Source organism: Rhododendron vialii, chromosome 1a, assembly GCF_030253575.1.
Source record: "Rhododendron vialii isolate Sample 1 chromosome 1a, ASM3025357v1".
In the NCBI taxonomy this organism is placed as follows: Eukaryota; Viridiplantae; Streptophyta; class Magnoliopsida; order Ericales; family Ericaceae; genus Rhododendron; species Rhododendron vialii.
In genome coordinates, this window is record NC_080557.1 from 45,201,361 (window position 1) to 45,218,441 (window position 17,081).

Below are 17,081 nucleotides of genomic sequence, written 5' to 3' on the forward strand. Positions count from 1 at the left end.
GACTAAGACATATCAAAAGACTGATTTTTATGGAGTGATTTTGTAAAGAAGGGAAAGAACAGATAGAATGTCCCACCGAATCACTCATTTTGATTGCATGATTGGTGAGAAATGGATAAAAAAAAATACAAAAATGAAAGTTTTTTATTAGCACTTTCTCAAACTAAATCTCATAAGATTTGATGGAAAATGACTGTCTTTTCTCATTATTTCTCACAATTCAAAGGGACTGTTACTGTATTTATTTGTTTAGTACATTACTTATTTGAATCAATACACAACAATCAAATAAGCTAGAGGTCAAAAGCTTGGGACTCGGACATGGGAGTTTGCTCCCCTAAGGACTCATGTTGGAAACATATAATGTACTATTAACTCATTTGGACTAGGACTTTGCTTTGGTTTTAACCGGCACTCTCGCAAATGAACGGTGTCATTCCAAAATTTTGAGATAAGAGCAAAGTTATGGGTTAAACTCGTTGTTTTTAAAAGAGCTGGAAGTTTCATTGTACATCTTTAAGCCCATCTTATTCTGCTTTCCAACAAATTAGGACTTCTTTCATCACATCAAAGCCAACAAATTGGAACTTCTTCAATCAAGTCTAGACAACATTATCACATAGATCATCCCTTCTTATTTCTATTTAGAAAGAAAGAACTTGTCAATTCTCTATCTATCATGTTGGCACACCAGCACATAATTCTGGGGGAAACTCGTAGATAGCACATGGCTTCAACGAAACTAGCACCCAAGTGACTCAAGTACAAGATCAGATTAACTACTTTGTACCCAATTTTGCACTGCACCAGCATTTCGATAAATTTTCGGCCATTGAATCACGTAAAATCTTGTCATCTTTCTTTTTCTCACACGGTTCTGAAAACGCACAACCCAGTGTAAAAAAAATCGAGGGGCCAACTCCTCATCATGGTTCAAGCTATGGCCCAAAAAGTGTTTCACAAATTTCTCATTCTTGAAACTGAACCACGATCATTGATATGTTTAGACGGGCCATTTTATATATCTTGGTCCAAAAAACACTGTTTCTAGTCTTGATCAAAGGAAAAAGAAACGGGTATCAGTCCCGGTCATTCAATATGAGGCTCGAACCCAAAACCTCCGCAGGGAGAGATTGGAGAAATGCCACTTCGGCTACAACGGCCTTGGCAAGAAGTTAGTCAAAGCACTGCTTAGACAACCCTATTGTTCAGACAAGAGAGGTCAGGCCTTGTTAAGTTCATTCCATCTGGCAGATATAGCAAATGCCCCAAGATAGATGTACAGTGTGCACCGTAAATAATCAAATTTTCAGTAGCAAGATACGGTTCCTCAAATTTTCAGTAGCCAAATATTCTGAGTTTGTTTCAAACTCCAACCATTGGTGCGGGCTTTATCTTCTCTTCACTTTGAAAGAAGTCCGAAGAACGGGTTGGTTATCGCAGAGTTCAATGCAGTCCCAGCTGATTTCAATACCTCCATGTCAACCTTGTCTCTAGGGAGAAACAAAAATTTGCCTCCAACTATCTCAAAGCCACAAAGTTCAAGAAATTCGGTACCTTCTTTCATATTCCCGACTCTCTCCTGCAATTTAGGATACAAAATCATTGCATCATTCCACAGACTACTAAACAGTTAGCGAAAGAGTAAGAACTTTATCCAACTCTCCAAGTGCGGAAGAAAGTTAAACATTCAACTCAACGCCAGTATGTTAGACATTCAGAAAGAAGAACAAAAAATACGACAATTTCCATAGCTCTTGGCATTTTGAACCCTATCCATAGCCTTCTCGTTTCACCAACTGTGTTCAATTGGTTCAAATAAATAGGCAAAAGTGTCGGACAACAAAATATGTTAGACACTTAGAAAATCAGGAATCCTGAGGCACCTATTGAGTTGGATTATTGAACACGTTGCCTTGTGAAAGGGATCTTGTACTTGAGATGAAACACATAAAAATACTAGTTTTGTACAAGTACAGGTAAATAGTTTTCATATTTTTCAGAATCTACAAACCATATTGTTATTTCCTAAGTGACAATGCCACAGGCCCAGCCGCCCAGCACATGGTTCATGTGTGCTTGCTCACGTACGATATGTCCCAAAGAAGAAAGCTATTGTCATCCACAAAGTCAAATTACCCAGTTCCTCCACGGAGACCAAGTAAACAGAGGAAGTTGGATAGTTCATCACGGGAAGACCCAAGAGTCCAAGGCCATATAGCTTCTTCCATGTCGAAGATACTTGGTACCAGTTAACAGATATTTGAGTCAAATCATACTTTCACTTACTCTGAATTTTGGAATGCAGACATAAAAACCCAAACATGGCAATTTGTGGGTTACAATTACCTAAGATGCTCAGTTGCAACGAGTTGTAAAACAGCCTTTAACCATTTTAGATATCCAACCTCTCCATATCTTTCATCCTAGGCAAGTTGAACACGCAGGAGATAATACCATACTTCACAACTTGTGGGGTAAGAATAAGTGAAGGGGCACCCTTGGAGCATGTTGTGAAAACCTCTATACATTTGACCGTCCCTCCTTTACGGCCTATTACTCTTTTTTCTCTATCTTACTCTTCTTTCTCTATCCAATAAAAACCCAAAGTAGTCGTGGTAACTCTACAGTACCAATCCAAGAAGTTATAGTCCAGCGGATTTTTTTTTTTTTTAAATCAATCCAGAGGACAGTTTGAACTCCACAGAGGGTACAGTACAAATGATCTCGTCCTGTCAGAGATTTTACAATTCGTGCATTTTGGAATTAAGTGAGGAAACATTTCATCCTTCATCCTTATCAACCTGATCCAACAACATGCAAATTACCTGGAAGGCTGGATTGCTGATACGTATTTTTCTGAATTTTTCCTCGTCAGGATTCCTTGCAACATTTCCGACGTAAATCAAAAGAGTCTGGAAAGCTCTCCTCGCTTTGGTACCATCATCCTAGACCGACAAGGAAAGTAAAATGAGGTCCTTCTTGTCGTCGAATATACAAATAAAAAGACAGTCTACCATCTTCTAGTTTTCGGTATTTCCACATTTGCTACATCAAGATGGGCCCTTCAATTTTCAAGGCGTTCATTCATAGGAGCAAAAGCAGCAACGTCATAAATAATTACACTGGCAGAGTTTAAAATCTACCTTTCCTTTTCACTGGTGCAAATCATTACATGCTAAAACATCTCAACATGCATAGAAATAATCTACAATTACACTTTTATTTCCTTTTTCTTTCCATCTTCTCGATAAATAATTGCATGCAAGGCACCTTTTAAAATTTTGGTAGTGTACAGAAAAAGTGAAAATACGGCTTCCAGACTGCACCGTTGTCCTGCTACTAGCGACTACATCGTAAGATACCACACGACATGTCATGTACCTTGTGGTTGCGCTTGAGAGATCTTAAACAGTCCACCATAAGCTCTGTGGTTGGCACTGTTACAAACGTAACAGGAACCTGCAATTGGAATGATAGGAGACATTTATGATTAGTAACATTGTAATTAAATGGTGGAATATCTGAAAATTAGATATGATACCCAAAGATCCACACCTTTACTTGCTGCATCAAGTTTGAAGCACTCTTTATGGATGGAGGAGGGTCTTCCACAGGCAATCCCAGCATCCGCCTTCTTTCTGCCTGTGAAAATAAAGCTGAAGGAATCAAGCAGAACTGAAGATGAGAACAAATCTCGAATAATAATATATTTGAGCAACTATTTTAACTAGTGAATGGAGGGGAAATGTTGGAAAAGTAGAGTGAGTAAAATGCTTCTTAGACGCTTGGTGCTCCTGTAACAAGCTGCCCCACACAGTACAACTTCGGGCTGCCTCTGCACAGCTTCAAAATGTATTGTACCATGTCAGTTCAAGCTCGCGTTCATATAAAGCCTGAAACATCACCTTCCCAACTGATGTGAGACAGGCTCTTCGACTGGTAACCTTCACCTCATCCACTCCGTCTTGGCCTCAAGCCTCAGAAAGTCTAGGCTTTTGGATCCAGGTCACCACAGCTCCCCAATGATACTAGCAACAATTTGAATGATAAAATGGGGAAAACAGTTCAATAGCTATATTCTTCTTAGATTCCTAAGTTTCCTAGACTCTGAGGTTGCACCAAGGTCGCTAGAAGATGCAGAGAAAAGCTTTGCCAGGAAATTTCATCCGGTGTTTTCACTTGGGTAAACTACTATACATCCCACTGAAGTATAATGATCATTGGAAAAGCCAGCTCTATATATGCAATGCCGTTGTCTAGATATCCACAACAAAACATAAGGGGTGAGAAGAGTTAGAGCATAACCTTATCTTGTTGGAGTTTCTGACGAATTCTATCTCTATCTTTTTTCTCTTGCTCTTTCTCTGCTTTCCGCAAGGCTATATTTCTAGTTAACAAAAGCACATAAAAAGTGTCAGTATCAACAATCAACAAGAACAAAGGAGGTCATGACACCTCCATACACTCTTAGGGTAACTGAGCCTCATAACAGACCTTTTTCTTTCATTTTCTTCCTGATTACTCTTTGCCTCGAGCAATTCCTTTCCTGATCGTCTCCTCTCCTGTGAGTACATAACAGCTAAATTAAACAAAACTGAAAAATTTTATCAACTCAAATCTTAGACATATGACAAGTTATCCAACAAACAGATCTTCTGAATACATTTCAGCGATAGGACTAACAAAATATCAGTAGAATGAACGGAAAACGCTCAGCAGAACTGGTGAAAACAATATCAACATGACAATCATTCCATATCTGTACAATAACTGTCTTGACATTAAGCATTTAACTGTTGCTGGCATGTTTCTAGGAAGACTAAAGCAAAGGAAAAAAAACTCAAGGCTCAAGCTACATTCAGTAAGACTAGTCACAATGTGGAGAAGGAAATTAACTGTATAAATGAAATGTACCTTCTCCCTTTCTCTTTCCAGTTTCTTCTCTTCATTTTCCTTCTTTATGCGTACTTGATCTCTGAGCAAAAGTCAAAGTAGTAATGCTGGGTTGTTAATTTTTGTTCATTTTGACGAGGGATTCTTGTACTCTCGTGTAGGTAAATATAAAACATGTGGAGGTGATGGGATGGATAATGTTCCGTGAACATACTTCTCTTATTTTTCTCTTTTTCTTTCTTCTTCTTCTTTCTTATCCTCTTCTTTCTTATCCTCTTCTCAACTAACTAAATTTATAGTTTAAAACTTCCCTAGGGAAAAAATGAGAAGAAAACAATCACAAGCAGTCATGGTACTACAAACCAGCAAAAAAGCCCTAAGAAACCACCATACAAGGATAATGGGAATTTGGTTGAATGTTGTTTTCTCCAAAGATGCTTCAAAGGGTTTAATCGTGAGAGAAGTGCAAAATCAAACCTTAATTCCTGTGCTTTTAACTTCACTTCTTCTGCAACGGAAGAAGGATCAGAAGTCTCAATTTCGATGTTCACTGGAACCTGGGGTGCAGTTGAACATACAAATGAAAGACCAGAAACCGAACAACTACTAGGTCATGGTAAGCAAAAACGGCCCCCCAAATACCTGACATTGTTGAGGCCAGCGTATGATTCTAGGAGCTCATGTCAGGCATTAAAATAGAACCACAAAATACGTTTTGAAATGACAAACGTAGACTAACCACCCAAATACAAAGTTGGGAACACTTTGAGTTAGTAATTAAATGATAACTAGGAAGATGCCAAGAATATAAAAATAATCTAAACCATTTCGTAGATTACCTACAATGCCAAAATTTCTGCATGCTGTATTTTCTTACTATATAATGGAAGTCAGCTCAACTCATGCCATGATAAGCCTTAGAAGAGATATTGCCTCCAATATGTCATATGGATAAAGAAAACTTGCATTTTTGAAGGTCTAGAAATCTCCAGGCGGTAACACTAACCATACTAATATTGATTGGGCAAATATTGCTCATAAGTTAGGGACTCAGTACTCGTATCATTCAACGACATTGGATTAACTATAAGTGAATCTATCATTATTCCCTCGCACAATATGGTCTAATTGTGAGTTCAATGAAGGAGATACCAAAACCGTGTAACATGGCACTGTCATATATTTTCCACATGCAAAGATCTCTCCATTGCTAGATTACTTGAGGTTTAAATAACGTATTACATAGTTGGACACCAATCATGAATAGAAGCTATCTGCTACCGCAGAACTACAACCAATGATATTCAGTACTTTTGAAATTATGCATGAAGACCAGCCACAATTGAAGACATGAATTCTTCTACCAAGATAAAGGAATCATACCAAGGGCATCTGGTCAATGTCTGGGTCATTCTGATGATCAAATAGCCAGTTTACAGCAGCATCAATGCTAGAATTATCTGGAAAAGAGAGAGGAAAAATTCATATGCACAATTTCAAACTGTTTGAAGGTAAGAAGAGAAAAGCTGCAAGCAGTTAGAAGGTTCTAATGTAGCGCCCTTTCATTCATGCACAACTAAAATCAGTGGAAAACATATGCAAGGAAGTCCTAATTAAAAATTTCAGGTAAACTACAAACCGGAAAAATGAAGTGCCCTTGTTGCTTGAGCCAATGGAAATCCCATTTCTTGGAGTTCACCAAGCAATCTCTTGTTTACTTCTGGAACAGCCATTTCTGACATTCCTAGAACAGCAATTAATTAATAAATTTCAAGAACAAGGAATAATATTTGCTTGTATCAATACCATCTTAGAAGAGCATCTACAGCCCATACTCCTTTTTCTTAAACTCAAAAGTCATAACCAAAATCCGAGTAAAACCAACTAAACCTCACTCCAATCCTCGACTCAAACCTAAATCAAATCATCTTTTCTCCAATTTTTACGTACAAACAAGCTTTTACTCAAATGTGTGCTTACATTTAAGTTGTCCATCAGTCGTCCATACGGGATGAAGCTTCTGTACTAGAAAATAGTCAAATACATAGTAAATGCAGCAGGAGAATCCTATGGTACACCCCGCAGAAAACTTTGGTAACAATAATTTTGGTTACCAAAAAAAAAGGTGTAACTAATACCAACAAAAATATGTGATCAGTACCAAAAAATGCATAACTAATAAAAAAAATGTGCAACTACTTTGGGGCTTACCTTACACCTGTAGTCATAATTTCATCCACAAAATGAGTGGCGTAGCTAGAAATTTATGCCGGTGGGGGCACCATTAAACATGGTCTTAGAATTTTCCATCTTTTTCTTATAGTACAACAACAACAATATGAAATAAATGAACTTAAAACATAATTTGCTACAATATACATATAGATAACGAGTCTTTATGGAAAACAAATACGTAAAAGAGAACTTTTTTGGAAACTTGACAAAGATACTGAGAATATAAGTGTTATAAGAAAAAAATGTGTATTATTTTTTTATACAAATTGTCATGACCTTTATAATTTGGAGTACAATTGAAATTATTGGAAATTGCATTGGGGGTCGTCCGCCACTGATGATACCATAACAATAAAAATACTAACTAATGAGCCATAAAATATACGTACCATATACAATATATATACACACACACACACATTGCACCAACGTTATCATACTTCCAAGCTACATACTCGCATAACTAAACAAAAAGATCTTTATATTTTGTTGTTGTTTTCTTATTTAGTTCGGATCTTTTGATGTATTTTCTGTTGTTGTTGTGGTTGTAATCTTTTCATTTAAATATATATGGGATGATCTTGTTCGTAAAAAAAACCTAAACAAAAAGATTCGTAACATGCGCAAAAAGAATGCTAGCACACACCAAAATCTGCATAACATATCTATGATGCCATAGCTTTCTCCAACGCAACATACCAAGATGTGTAGAATGAGAATTGAAGGCAGTATTGGGACGGCCTGAGTTGATTCGGAGAAACTGAAAGGAGAAGTGACGATTGGTTGCAGTTGCGAAACCTCTTCTACGGACTCCTGAGAAGCCCTGAAAGCGAGGAACAAGGATGAACTTGAAGAGAAGGCCACCGCCATCGAAGATGCCCGATTCTTTGCAGGGTCGTAACGAAACCTCTCTGAGCTGCTTTTCTCCGCTATTTATTTATACCTTCTGCCCAAGAGGAGAATCTAATTTCTACTTTTCATGGGGTTTTCTAATTAAAATTGGAAGCGACTATTCGTAGTCCCGTATTTTCTCCTTTAGTCAATTACATTTCGATAAATAGTTGTTGAAAATCATACATAACATTTCGGTAAATAGCTGTTGAAAACAAGATTATATTTCGGTAACTATATGTCGAAAATATATTCAACCTTCAGTAAACAACTGCCGAACATACATTTTCGGTAAATAGCTATTGAAAAAAAATTATATTTCGGTAATTGTATGCTGAAAATGTATCTCAATTTCGGTAACTAACTGTCGAGTATAATTGAAAAAAAATTAACGGGCTAAGAGAGAAAATACTGGGCTGCGAATAGTCACCCCTTAAAATAACGTAGAATCGATAATTATTTCTCAACTTATTAATACAACCAGGAAATTTCTTGCCCAAGATGCGAGGTTGAATTGCATTCCATATTTTCCGGCCCGCTTGAAATGTCTGATTTGAGCTATAACTATTATCCGTACTATCACCACAACACCACTTGGGTGTCTAGATGAGTGCAATTTTGGTCATTCTTCTTAAAAAAGAGTGAATATTACCTTCTCTCTACTGATTAAAATGGTGTGGATCCCACCACAAAGTGATATTATGCTTACTATGTAATACACTTTTTGATAAGCATAATATCACTTTGTAGTGGGATTCATACCATTTTAACTAATAGGAATAGGAGTAATGTTCACCCTCTTAAGTGGAAAGTGAACAAAACTCAACTCGTGTCTAGATGGCATAAGCCCCACAATTGGTATGGCACGAACATGAGGCTAAGTGTGGCGAGACTTAGGCCTATGCTATGTAGGCTACCACCATCCGTGGTGCATTCCGTATTTAGTTACCCGTTTATTTTTGCTCTACGATGTCGCTCCATTAAACACAAGATTGCCGGTTCAAGATCGGATCTTGCCAAGGTTAGAATTACATTTCCATTTTTTTCACAAAAAAGAAAAAGGAAAAGTGCTTCGTTCGCTCCGATGATAATAATAATGCGGAATAATACCCCAAGCGTAGGGCTTAACACGTCGGTTGAAGCATAATAAACCGGAAATCCGGGATCGTACCCAAGGGAAAAATTATATGGCTTGGTCGGATTTGTAGATGCAAGTAAGGGCTTTCGGCCTTTAGACGGCCAACTTTGTTTTACTTTGAAAGGTGGAAATAAAAGGGCTAAATTAAAGCGAATTAACTAGGGAAAAGATAGGCTAGGTCTAGGAATTATTAACACCCAAGACTCGAGCTAAACTACACTCTTCACCCAATTACACAATTTAAGATACTTGATTAAAGTTCTCAAGTCGGAAAATCGAATGATTTGAGAACCAAGCTAGCTCTAGAATTCATTTGACAAATACCTCGTGCGAAAGAGCTCTAAGCATCTTATGTGGTGGGTAGTCGACGCTCCCACCTACACAAGATCAAAGAGGTTAACACCTCGGTGATTTATCAAACAAACCCGAACCCCACATCAATTTTCAAATCAAAGTTTGAAGCTTTATTGGGTGTAAAATGCAATTTTCGCCCGGGCCATGAGATGCTAATCATCCCATGACCTAACCCTTGAAACTACTCACCCATATCTAGAGAGATAGGAGCAAGCAAAAATCTAGCTACCATAATGAAATAACAAGACTTGAATTAAACTAGAGACTAAGATAGATCGGGAGAAAATAAACAACTTTAATTAAGGCAACAATAACAAAAATTAACAACTAAGGGCAGAAAATTAAAATATAAGTGCTGGAAAAATGAAGAACAGCAAGAACAATTCAAAATGCAAATTGAATCTAATTCTAGATCTAAAATTAGGTAAGCAAATCTAAGTCTACTTGTTTGTACAAAATAATGACAAAGGCTTTTATACTCCGAAGGTCCGCGCCTGGAATATTCCCAAGATGCTCAGAAAATCCGCTCTTAAGCCCCTCGGCATCGATGGCAACGGCCTTAGAATGCTCTACTATGGGGTTCGGCATCGATGGAAGATGATTTGTCCCATCGCTGCCGAAGTGGTTAAGGGGGTATTTGCCACTAAGGGGCTCGGCATCGATGGGATGTAAAAGTTTACATCGCTGCCGAGGCCAATAGTGGGTCATTGCCTTGGCCGCCTTCCTCTTGCTCGGGCAATGATGGGTTCTGCTCGGGCAAATCTGCTTCGGCTCGGGCGATGACAGGTTCCGCCTTGGCAAGTCAACTTCTGCTCGGGCAAAACCTTGTCTAGTGCAACGAAAGCTCCCTTTTTGGCGATTTACCTACAAAATAGGACTAGACACTATACGAGCAAACAACGTTAATAATAACTAATAAGTAACTAAATTTAACTAAAACTAAATACTAGCGCACCCTGCATTACATTCTCGGGTGCTTATCACGCCCCCCAACTTAAGGTTTGCTAGTCCCTAGCGAACGAAATGCAGAAAATTAAAACATAAGCACTATGCAATCCTTCCGAGTTCACAACTTAGAACATGCTCAATTCTGTAACCTAGCAAGAGTTCAACAATCCGGCTTTTTATTTCATTTCTACAACTCACATTTTCAGCATGCAATTAAACAGGCTAAGTATCAAGCAAGTCCAAGAGCAAGTCAAAATGGTCTGTGTCCTCGAACAATGGGAGGATACGGGACACAGAACATGCGAATTCAGACTAAACCATATCCACCGAATCAGTGCTCAACAACAGGCATTAGCGAACAAGAAATACTACGCCTCAAATAACTAAAGCACTTTTATTCAACAGAATTGAAAACTAGCAGATGATATTTGGATAACGAAAGGAAAGCATGCCATTAACTAGTTATGCAACTATCAGACAGTCAATCAAAATGGAATTCAGGCGCACGAAAGATCAACTAAGGTCTTCATTAGCTTGTAATGACCTTGGATACAAAAGAAAAGGAACTACAAAAAGTGTAGTGGCCATATGCTAGCATGGTTCATCTACCCTTGGCCACTACCAACCCTAAACTACCCAAGACATGACCACACGCCGGCCAAACACCAAACAAAGTTACGAAGAAAAAATAAAGAAAACTACTATGAGAAAAGGCCTACTAAAACTACTACCACCGACTCCATCACACATAGTCGCCATCCTCATCCGGCTTCTCATGATATTGTGCCTCGAGCTCCCCATTTCCATCGGATTCTTTCTCATCTAGAATGTATGCTAGCCCATAAGTCAACCAATTCTCTTATCAAAGTATTCAACCCTCTTTCGAATTAACTTTTGCTCTTTCATAACATTTCTTTGATCTCATTTCTTTGAGGAATAATGTCATTTGAGGTGAAATTTGTAGCAAGAGAGATATTGGAGCCAATTTTGGGGCTTTTTGGAGAGGGAGATGAAAATTTGGGCTTTTGCTTTTGTAGTGAGAGAGGAAAGATAGAGAATCATGTATCAATTCTTTGCATTTTTGCATTCCAATCACTTTTATCACATTCACACCACCCCCAAATCTCCTTGAATCATTGAAAACCACTTTCACACAACCCTCCAAACATCCGGTTGCCTAGGTTAAAACAAAGAACGGGAAAGAGGACCAGGATGCAAAATAGGACTAGGTGACACATATGTGGTATGATCATGCAAAGAATGCCTTGTATCCTTTCCTAAGTGCGCTTTGGATTCCAAAATGATTGAAAATCGATATTTAAACACAATTAGAGATGGACATGTGATTATTCTCCTAACTACAAGCATATTTATTGAAAGATGGGGATATGGGCCAAAGCTTGCTCAAAAACTTAACTCAAAACTTAAACCATTCAATCTTCAACTAAGCATGTAAAGTGAGAAGCACAAAATTCTTAGGATTATTACGAACTCTTGCCAACTAACAATTATTGAGCATGCAACAAGTCATGAACAAAACTAAAAACTCTGACAAAAGGAAGAATTTGCAAGTAAAAACCTTTTATTTATTTTTAAAATTTTCAATTTTCTATTGTTTTTTTGAATTTTTCAAATTTTCAAATGTTTTTGAATTTTCAAAATTTTTGCAAAAATTAAACAAAAATCAACCAAATAGCACATAAGCTAACCCCTCCCCCCAACTTAAAGCGATGCTATGCCCTCATAGCATTAAGAACAAGAGTGAAGAAAGGAAGAGTGCGCGAATGTACCGTCCAAGGGAAATGTCAACCCCTAAATACCTCGACCAAGTAGGAGGATTTTATGCCAATGTTTTGCTCCAGCCAGATTAGATGCTTCCAGGGTTCACTCCTTCGGTTCTACCAACTCGGAACCATAGCTAGTCACACAGGGCCATATCCAAAGCTTTATCGGACTAACAACCGTGGCTCGTAGCCACACCCATGCTTAGGGCTCCTGAACGCCTCACTCACTCCGGCTTTAGGCCCAAACTACCAAGGCTGGTGTGGTAGCAAATAAACCCTGCAGAAGACTTAATAGGACGGCTTTCCACAAAACAAATGACATTAGAACCACCGGCCCGTGTTATCCGGCTTCAAACCAAACCAAAATTAAAAGACAGAACATAAAGAAATTGCAAAGAACAAATTAGACATGCAAAACAAAATGAAATGCGATGCACCACCCGATCATCACGCGATCACACGAGTCATACTTTTCTTCCCATCTCTTACCGTTAGGGTAAGCAATGGGTGGCTATACTAGACCGTCGAAAATTTGTTATGCTAGCGCCCGTAATAAAATCTATCGCTTGACCTCGCCAAACAATGAAGTCCAGCGTCCCCTAAGATCAAAACAAAGCAAGATGCAATACAACCTAGCGTGCACTCTAGGCAATATCAAACCTCACTCACAGACCTAAGTTGCCTCCGATTAGGGGCAATCGCGGAGAGCATGGATCATTAACGATAAACTATTACCAAGAAGAACTAATAAAAGCCCTTTTTTCACTAACACATTGGTGAAATCTTTTGCATGTGAGGTATCTCCAAGATTTTATTAGATGCAAACACAGAACAAAAACAAACAAAACATAACAAACAAAGCATGCATACTAAACTAAAATAGAAAGAAAGCAAGAAAGAAAGAAAGAAAGAAATATGCACAGTATATACAAATTTAATATCAGAACTCGGAGCGTCAAAGTCACAGCTAGACTCCGCCAAACAATGAAGTCCAGCGTCCCCTAAGATCATAACCAGGCAAGCAAACAAGATAGAGCCAAGTGCGCAAGCACGGGAGTATCACGGCCAAACCTAAGGATCTATACCGCCCCCGGTGGGGCTAATCTGGGAAACGTGAGTGGTTTACTGTGAATTACTCCTATCAGAAAAGCTAATTAAAGCCCTATGTCACTGATATTAAATGATTTGCCCTTCGAACCGGAGCTGGGCACACGATCCTTCTTTTGGTAGCGGCGTGCGAAGCTACATATACCCAAGTCAATGGAGGGTACCCCCTACCCGGGGGCCGGGTCCGACAAACAGTTAAGTTCAGCGGTTACGCTTTCGCTCCCCGTGCAATTTTTAAGAAACAAACTAATCAACCGTGTAAACTGGATCGATTAACTCCTCATCCGGCTCGCCAAACTCTAAAGTACCAAGAAACAGTTTAAGCTTTTGGCCATTAACTTTGAAAGATTTACCATTTAACGGATTCATAACATCAACAGCACCATGAGGATAAACATGCTCAATAACATAAGGGCCCGCCCAACGAGAACGTAATTTACCGGGAAACAAATGAAGCTTAGAGTTGTATAGGAGTACCCTTTGTCCAACCTCAAACTTTTTCCGGTGAATTCGCTTGTCGTGGAAATCCTTGACTTTGGCTTTGTAAATGGCGGTGTTGTCATAAGCATCTCTCCGAATTTCTTCAAGCTCATTGAGTTGGAGCTTTCTGTGCGCTCCGGCGGCTGGTAGATGATAATTAAGTGTCTTGATTGCCCAATATGCTTTGTGCTCGAGCTCTACCGGAAGATGGCATGCTTTTCCAAAAACCAAACGATACGGCGAAGCCCCCAAAACAGTCTTGTATGCTGTGCGATAAGCCCAAAGTGCATCGGTCAAACGAAGACTCCAATCTTTCCGGTTCGGATTCACCGTCTTCTCCAAAATGTGTTTGATTTCCCTATTTGCCAACTCAGCTTGTCCATTCGTCTGAGGATGATAAGCAGTGGAGACCTTGTGATTGATTCCATACTTCTTCATTAATGCCCCAAAAGCACGATTGCAAAAGTGAGTTCCTTGATCGCTTATGATTGCTCTTGGCATCCCAAAACGTGAAAGAATGTTGTCCTTGAGGAACTCCACCACTACCTTGGCATCATTGGTCCGCGTTGCGATGGCTTCTACCCATTTTGAAACATAATCAACTGCTAATAAGATGTACAAATTGCCAAAAGAAACGGGGAAAGGTCCCATGAAGTCTATGCCCCAGCAGTCAAAGATCTCAACCACCATAATGTTGGTCAATGGCATTTCGTCCCTCCGAGACACACTCCCAAGCTTTTGACAACGTTCACAAGCTACACAAAAGTGATGAGCATCCCTATGCAAGGTTGGCCAATAAAATCCACATTGCAGCACTTTAGCAGAAGTCTTCTTAGAAGAGAAATGGCCCCCACAAGCTTCTGAATGACAAAACTCAAGAATTCTTCGCTGATCTGAATCTGGGACACAACGGCGCACTATTTGATCTTGGCAATACTTGAAAAGATAAGGGTCATCATAAGAGAACATTCGTACTTCATGAAGGAACCGACGACGTTCTTGAGGAGACCAATGTGGCGGTAAGAGTCCCGTAGCCAAATAATTCACTATATCCGCAAACCATGGGGCACTCGAAACAGCAAACAATTGTTCATCCGGAAACGTGTCCACAATAGGTAAGCTTGGAGTAGGGTCCTCGAACTGTAACCTTGATAAATGATCGGCTACCACATTCTCGACACCCTTTTTGTCCTTGATAGTTAAATTGAACTCTTGGAGAAGCAGGATCCATCGTATCAAACGAGCTTTGGCATCTTGCTTGGTAAGTAGGTACTTGAGAGCTGAGTGGTCCGTATACACAACAATAGGGGTGCCCCCAATAAGATAAGACCGGAATTTATCAAGAGCAAACACTACCGCAAGTAACTCTTTCTCCGTGGTAGTGTAATTCACTTGAGCATCATTCAAGGTCTTGCTTGCATAATGGATAACATACGGATGCTTGTCCTTCCTTTGCCCCAAAACAGCGCCTACAGCATAGTCACTTGCATCACACATAAGCTCAAACGGGAGGCTCCAATCCGGTGGTTGCACAATAGGCGGGGTGGTAAGACTAGCCTTCAACTTAACAAAAGCTTGCTCACACGCGGCGGTCCATTCAAACGGAACGTCTTTGACAAGAAGGTGGCACAGGGGTCGAGAGATAGCACTAAAGTCTTTGATGAATCGACGATAGAATCCGGCATGCCCGAGAAATGAACGGATATCCTTCACGCATTTTGGAGTCGGGAGATTGGAAATAAGATTGATCTTAGCCTTATCCACCGCGATACCATCCGACGATATAATATGCCCCAAGACAATCCCTTGAGTGACCATGAAGTGACACTTTTCCCAATTCAGAACCAAATTCTTCTCTTCACATCTTGTTAGAACTTTCTCTAAATTAGCCAAGCATGAATCAAATGAATCGCCAAAAACAGAGAAATCATCCATAAAAACCTCTACTATCTTCTCAACCATATCACTAAAAATCCCCATCATGCATCGTGAAAAAGTCCCCGGAGCATTGCACAAACCAAAAGGCATACGACGATAAGCGAACGTTCCAAAGGGGCAAGTGAAAGTTGTTTTCTCTTGATCCTCTAAAGCAACTTCAATTTGATTGTAACCGGAATAACCATCTAAGAAACAATAGAATGCATGGCCGGCTATCCTCTCCAAGATCTGATCAATGAATGGTAAGGGAAAGTGATCCTTTCTGGTACTTGCGTTGAGCTTACGATAATCAATACAAACTCTCCATCCAGTCTGAACACGAGTAGGTACGAGCTCATTCTCCTCATTTCGCACAACTGTAACTCCGGATTTCTTTGGTACAACTTGAATTGGGCTCACCCATTTACTATCGGCGATAGGATAAATGATTCCAACATCCAAGAGCTTTAAAACTTCAGCACGAACTACATCCTTCATAATAGGGTTCAAACGACGTTGAGGTTGACGAGACGGCTTGACATTATCCTCCAAAGCAATATGATGCGAGCAAAGAGTAGCATCAATCCCTTTGATATCAGCAATTGTCCATCCTATAGCCTTCATGTGCCGCCTTAGAGAATTGATCAATTTCACCTCTTGGAGATTCCCAAGAGAGGAGGAAATAACCACAGGGTAAGTCTCGTTGTCTCCAAGAAAAACGTACTTCAAAGTATCAGGAAGGGGCTTCAACTCCAATTTTGGTGGCTCAACACTAGATGGGAGAACCTTCTTCTCAATTGGTGGAAGCTCCTCAAACACTTCAAACTTTGGAGTCCAAGAATTTATAGCGCAAGCTGCATCTTCCTTACCAAGCAATGAACTCAAATAACTCACTTCAGAAGACTCAAGAAATTCATCCTTTTCAATCGTAAGAGTAACTTCCAAGGGATCACTGAAAAGCAATTCATCCACGTGTTCTTCTACAAGAGTATCGATAAGGCTCACTTCATTCACGTACTCGTCATCTCCCATTTGGCTACCCACATTAAAAACATTGACCTCCATCTTCATGTTACCGAAGGTCATATTGAGGAGTCCATTTCGACAATTAATAACTGCATCTGCCGTGGCTAAGAAGGGTCTTCCAAGAATCACCGGAGTAGAAGCAGCAGAAGAGTCGATCGGATTGGTATCGAGAATCACAAAATCCACCGGATAAACAAATTGGCCAACTTGCACTAGAACATCCTCTACTACTCCCCTCGGTGTACGAACGCTTCGATCGGCCAATTGGAGAGTGACTCGAGTAGGCTTCATCTCCCCCAACCCAA

At 39.5% G+C, this 17,081-nt stretch overlaps 1 protein-coding gene across 3 annotated transcripts; it reads right to left on the reverse strand.

The window, feature by feature from the left end:
- Positions 1-1,064: 1,064 nt before the first annotated feature.
- LOC131320186 (uncharacterized) lies at positions 1,065-8,122 on the reverse strand. 3 transcript variants are annotated; one of them, XM_058350802.1, is made up of 11 exons: positions 7,831-8,122; positions 6,536-6,631; positions 6,280-6,356; positions 5,374-5,453; positions 4,918-4,978; positions 4,498-4,565; positions 4,309-4,390; positions 3,559-3,645; positions 3,385-3,462; positions 2,829-2,948; positions 1,065-1,582 (listed from the first exon to the last, which is right to left on the reverse strand). In XM_058350802.1, the coding sequence occupies exons 2-11, from the start codon at positions 6,627-6,629 to the stop codon at positions 1,403-1,405; spliced, it is 927 nt and encodes a 308-aa protein (XP_058206785.1). In that variant the 5' UTR covers positions 6,630-6,631; positions 7,831-8,122; the 3' UTR covers positions 1,065-1,402. The 3 variants fall into 3 exon arrangements, with proteins under 3 accessions (XP_058206785.1, XP_058206775.1, XP_058206793.1); XM_058350792.1 differs by having other exon boundaries at positions 6,536-6,640; XM_058350810.1 differs by lacking the exons at positions 4,918-4,978; positions 5,374-5,453 and having other exon boundaries at positions 6,536-6,640.
- Positions 8,123-17,081: the final 8,959 nt, after the last annotated feature.

Coding starts and splice junctions, on each gene's coding strand:
- LOC131320186 (XM_058350792.1), bottom strand. CDS start 6,638: ATGTCAGAAATGGCTGTTCCAGAAGTAAACAAGAGATTGCTTGGTGAA. Junction 4,979..5,373: donor TTAAAAGCACAGGAATTAAG/GTTTGATTTTGC, acceptor ACTTTTGCTCAG/AGATCAAGTACGCATAAAGA. Junction 2,949..3,384: donor CTCTCAAGCGCAACCACAAG/GTACATGACATG, acceptor TTGTCGGTCTAG/GATGATGGTACCAAAGCGAG.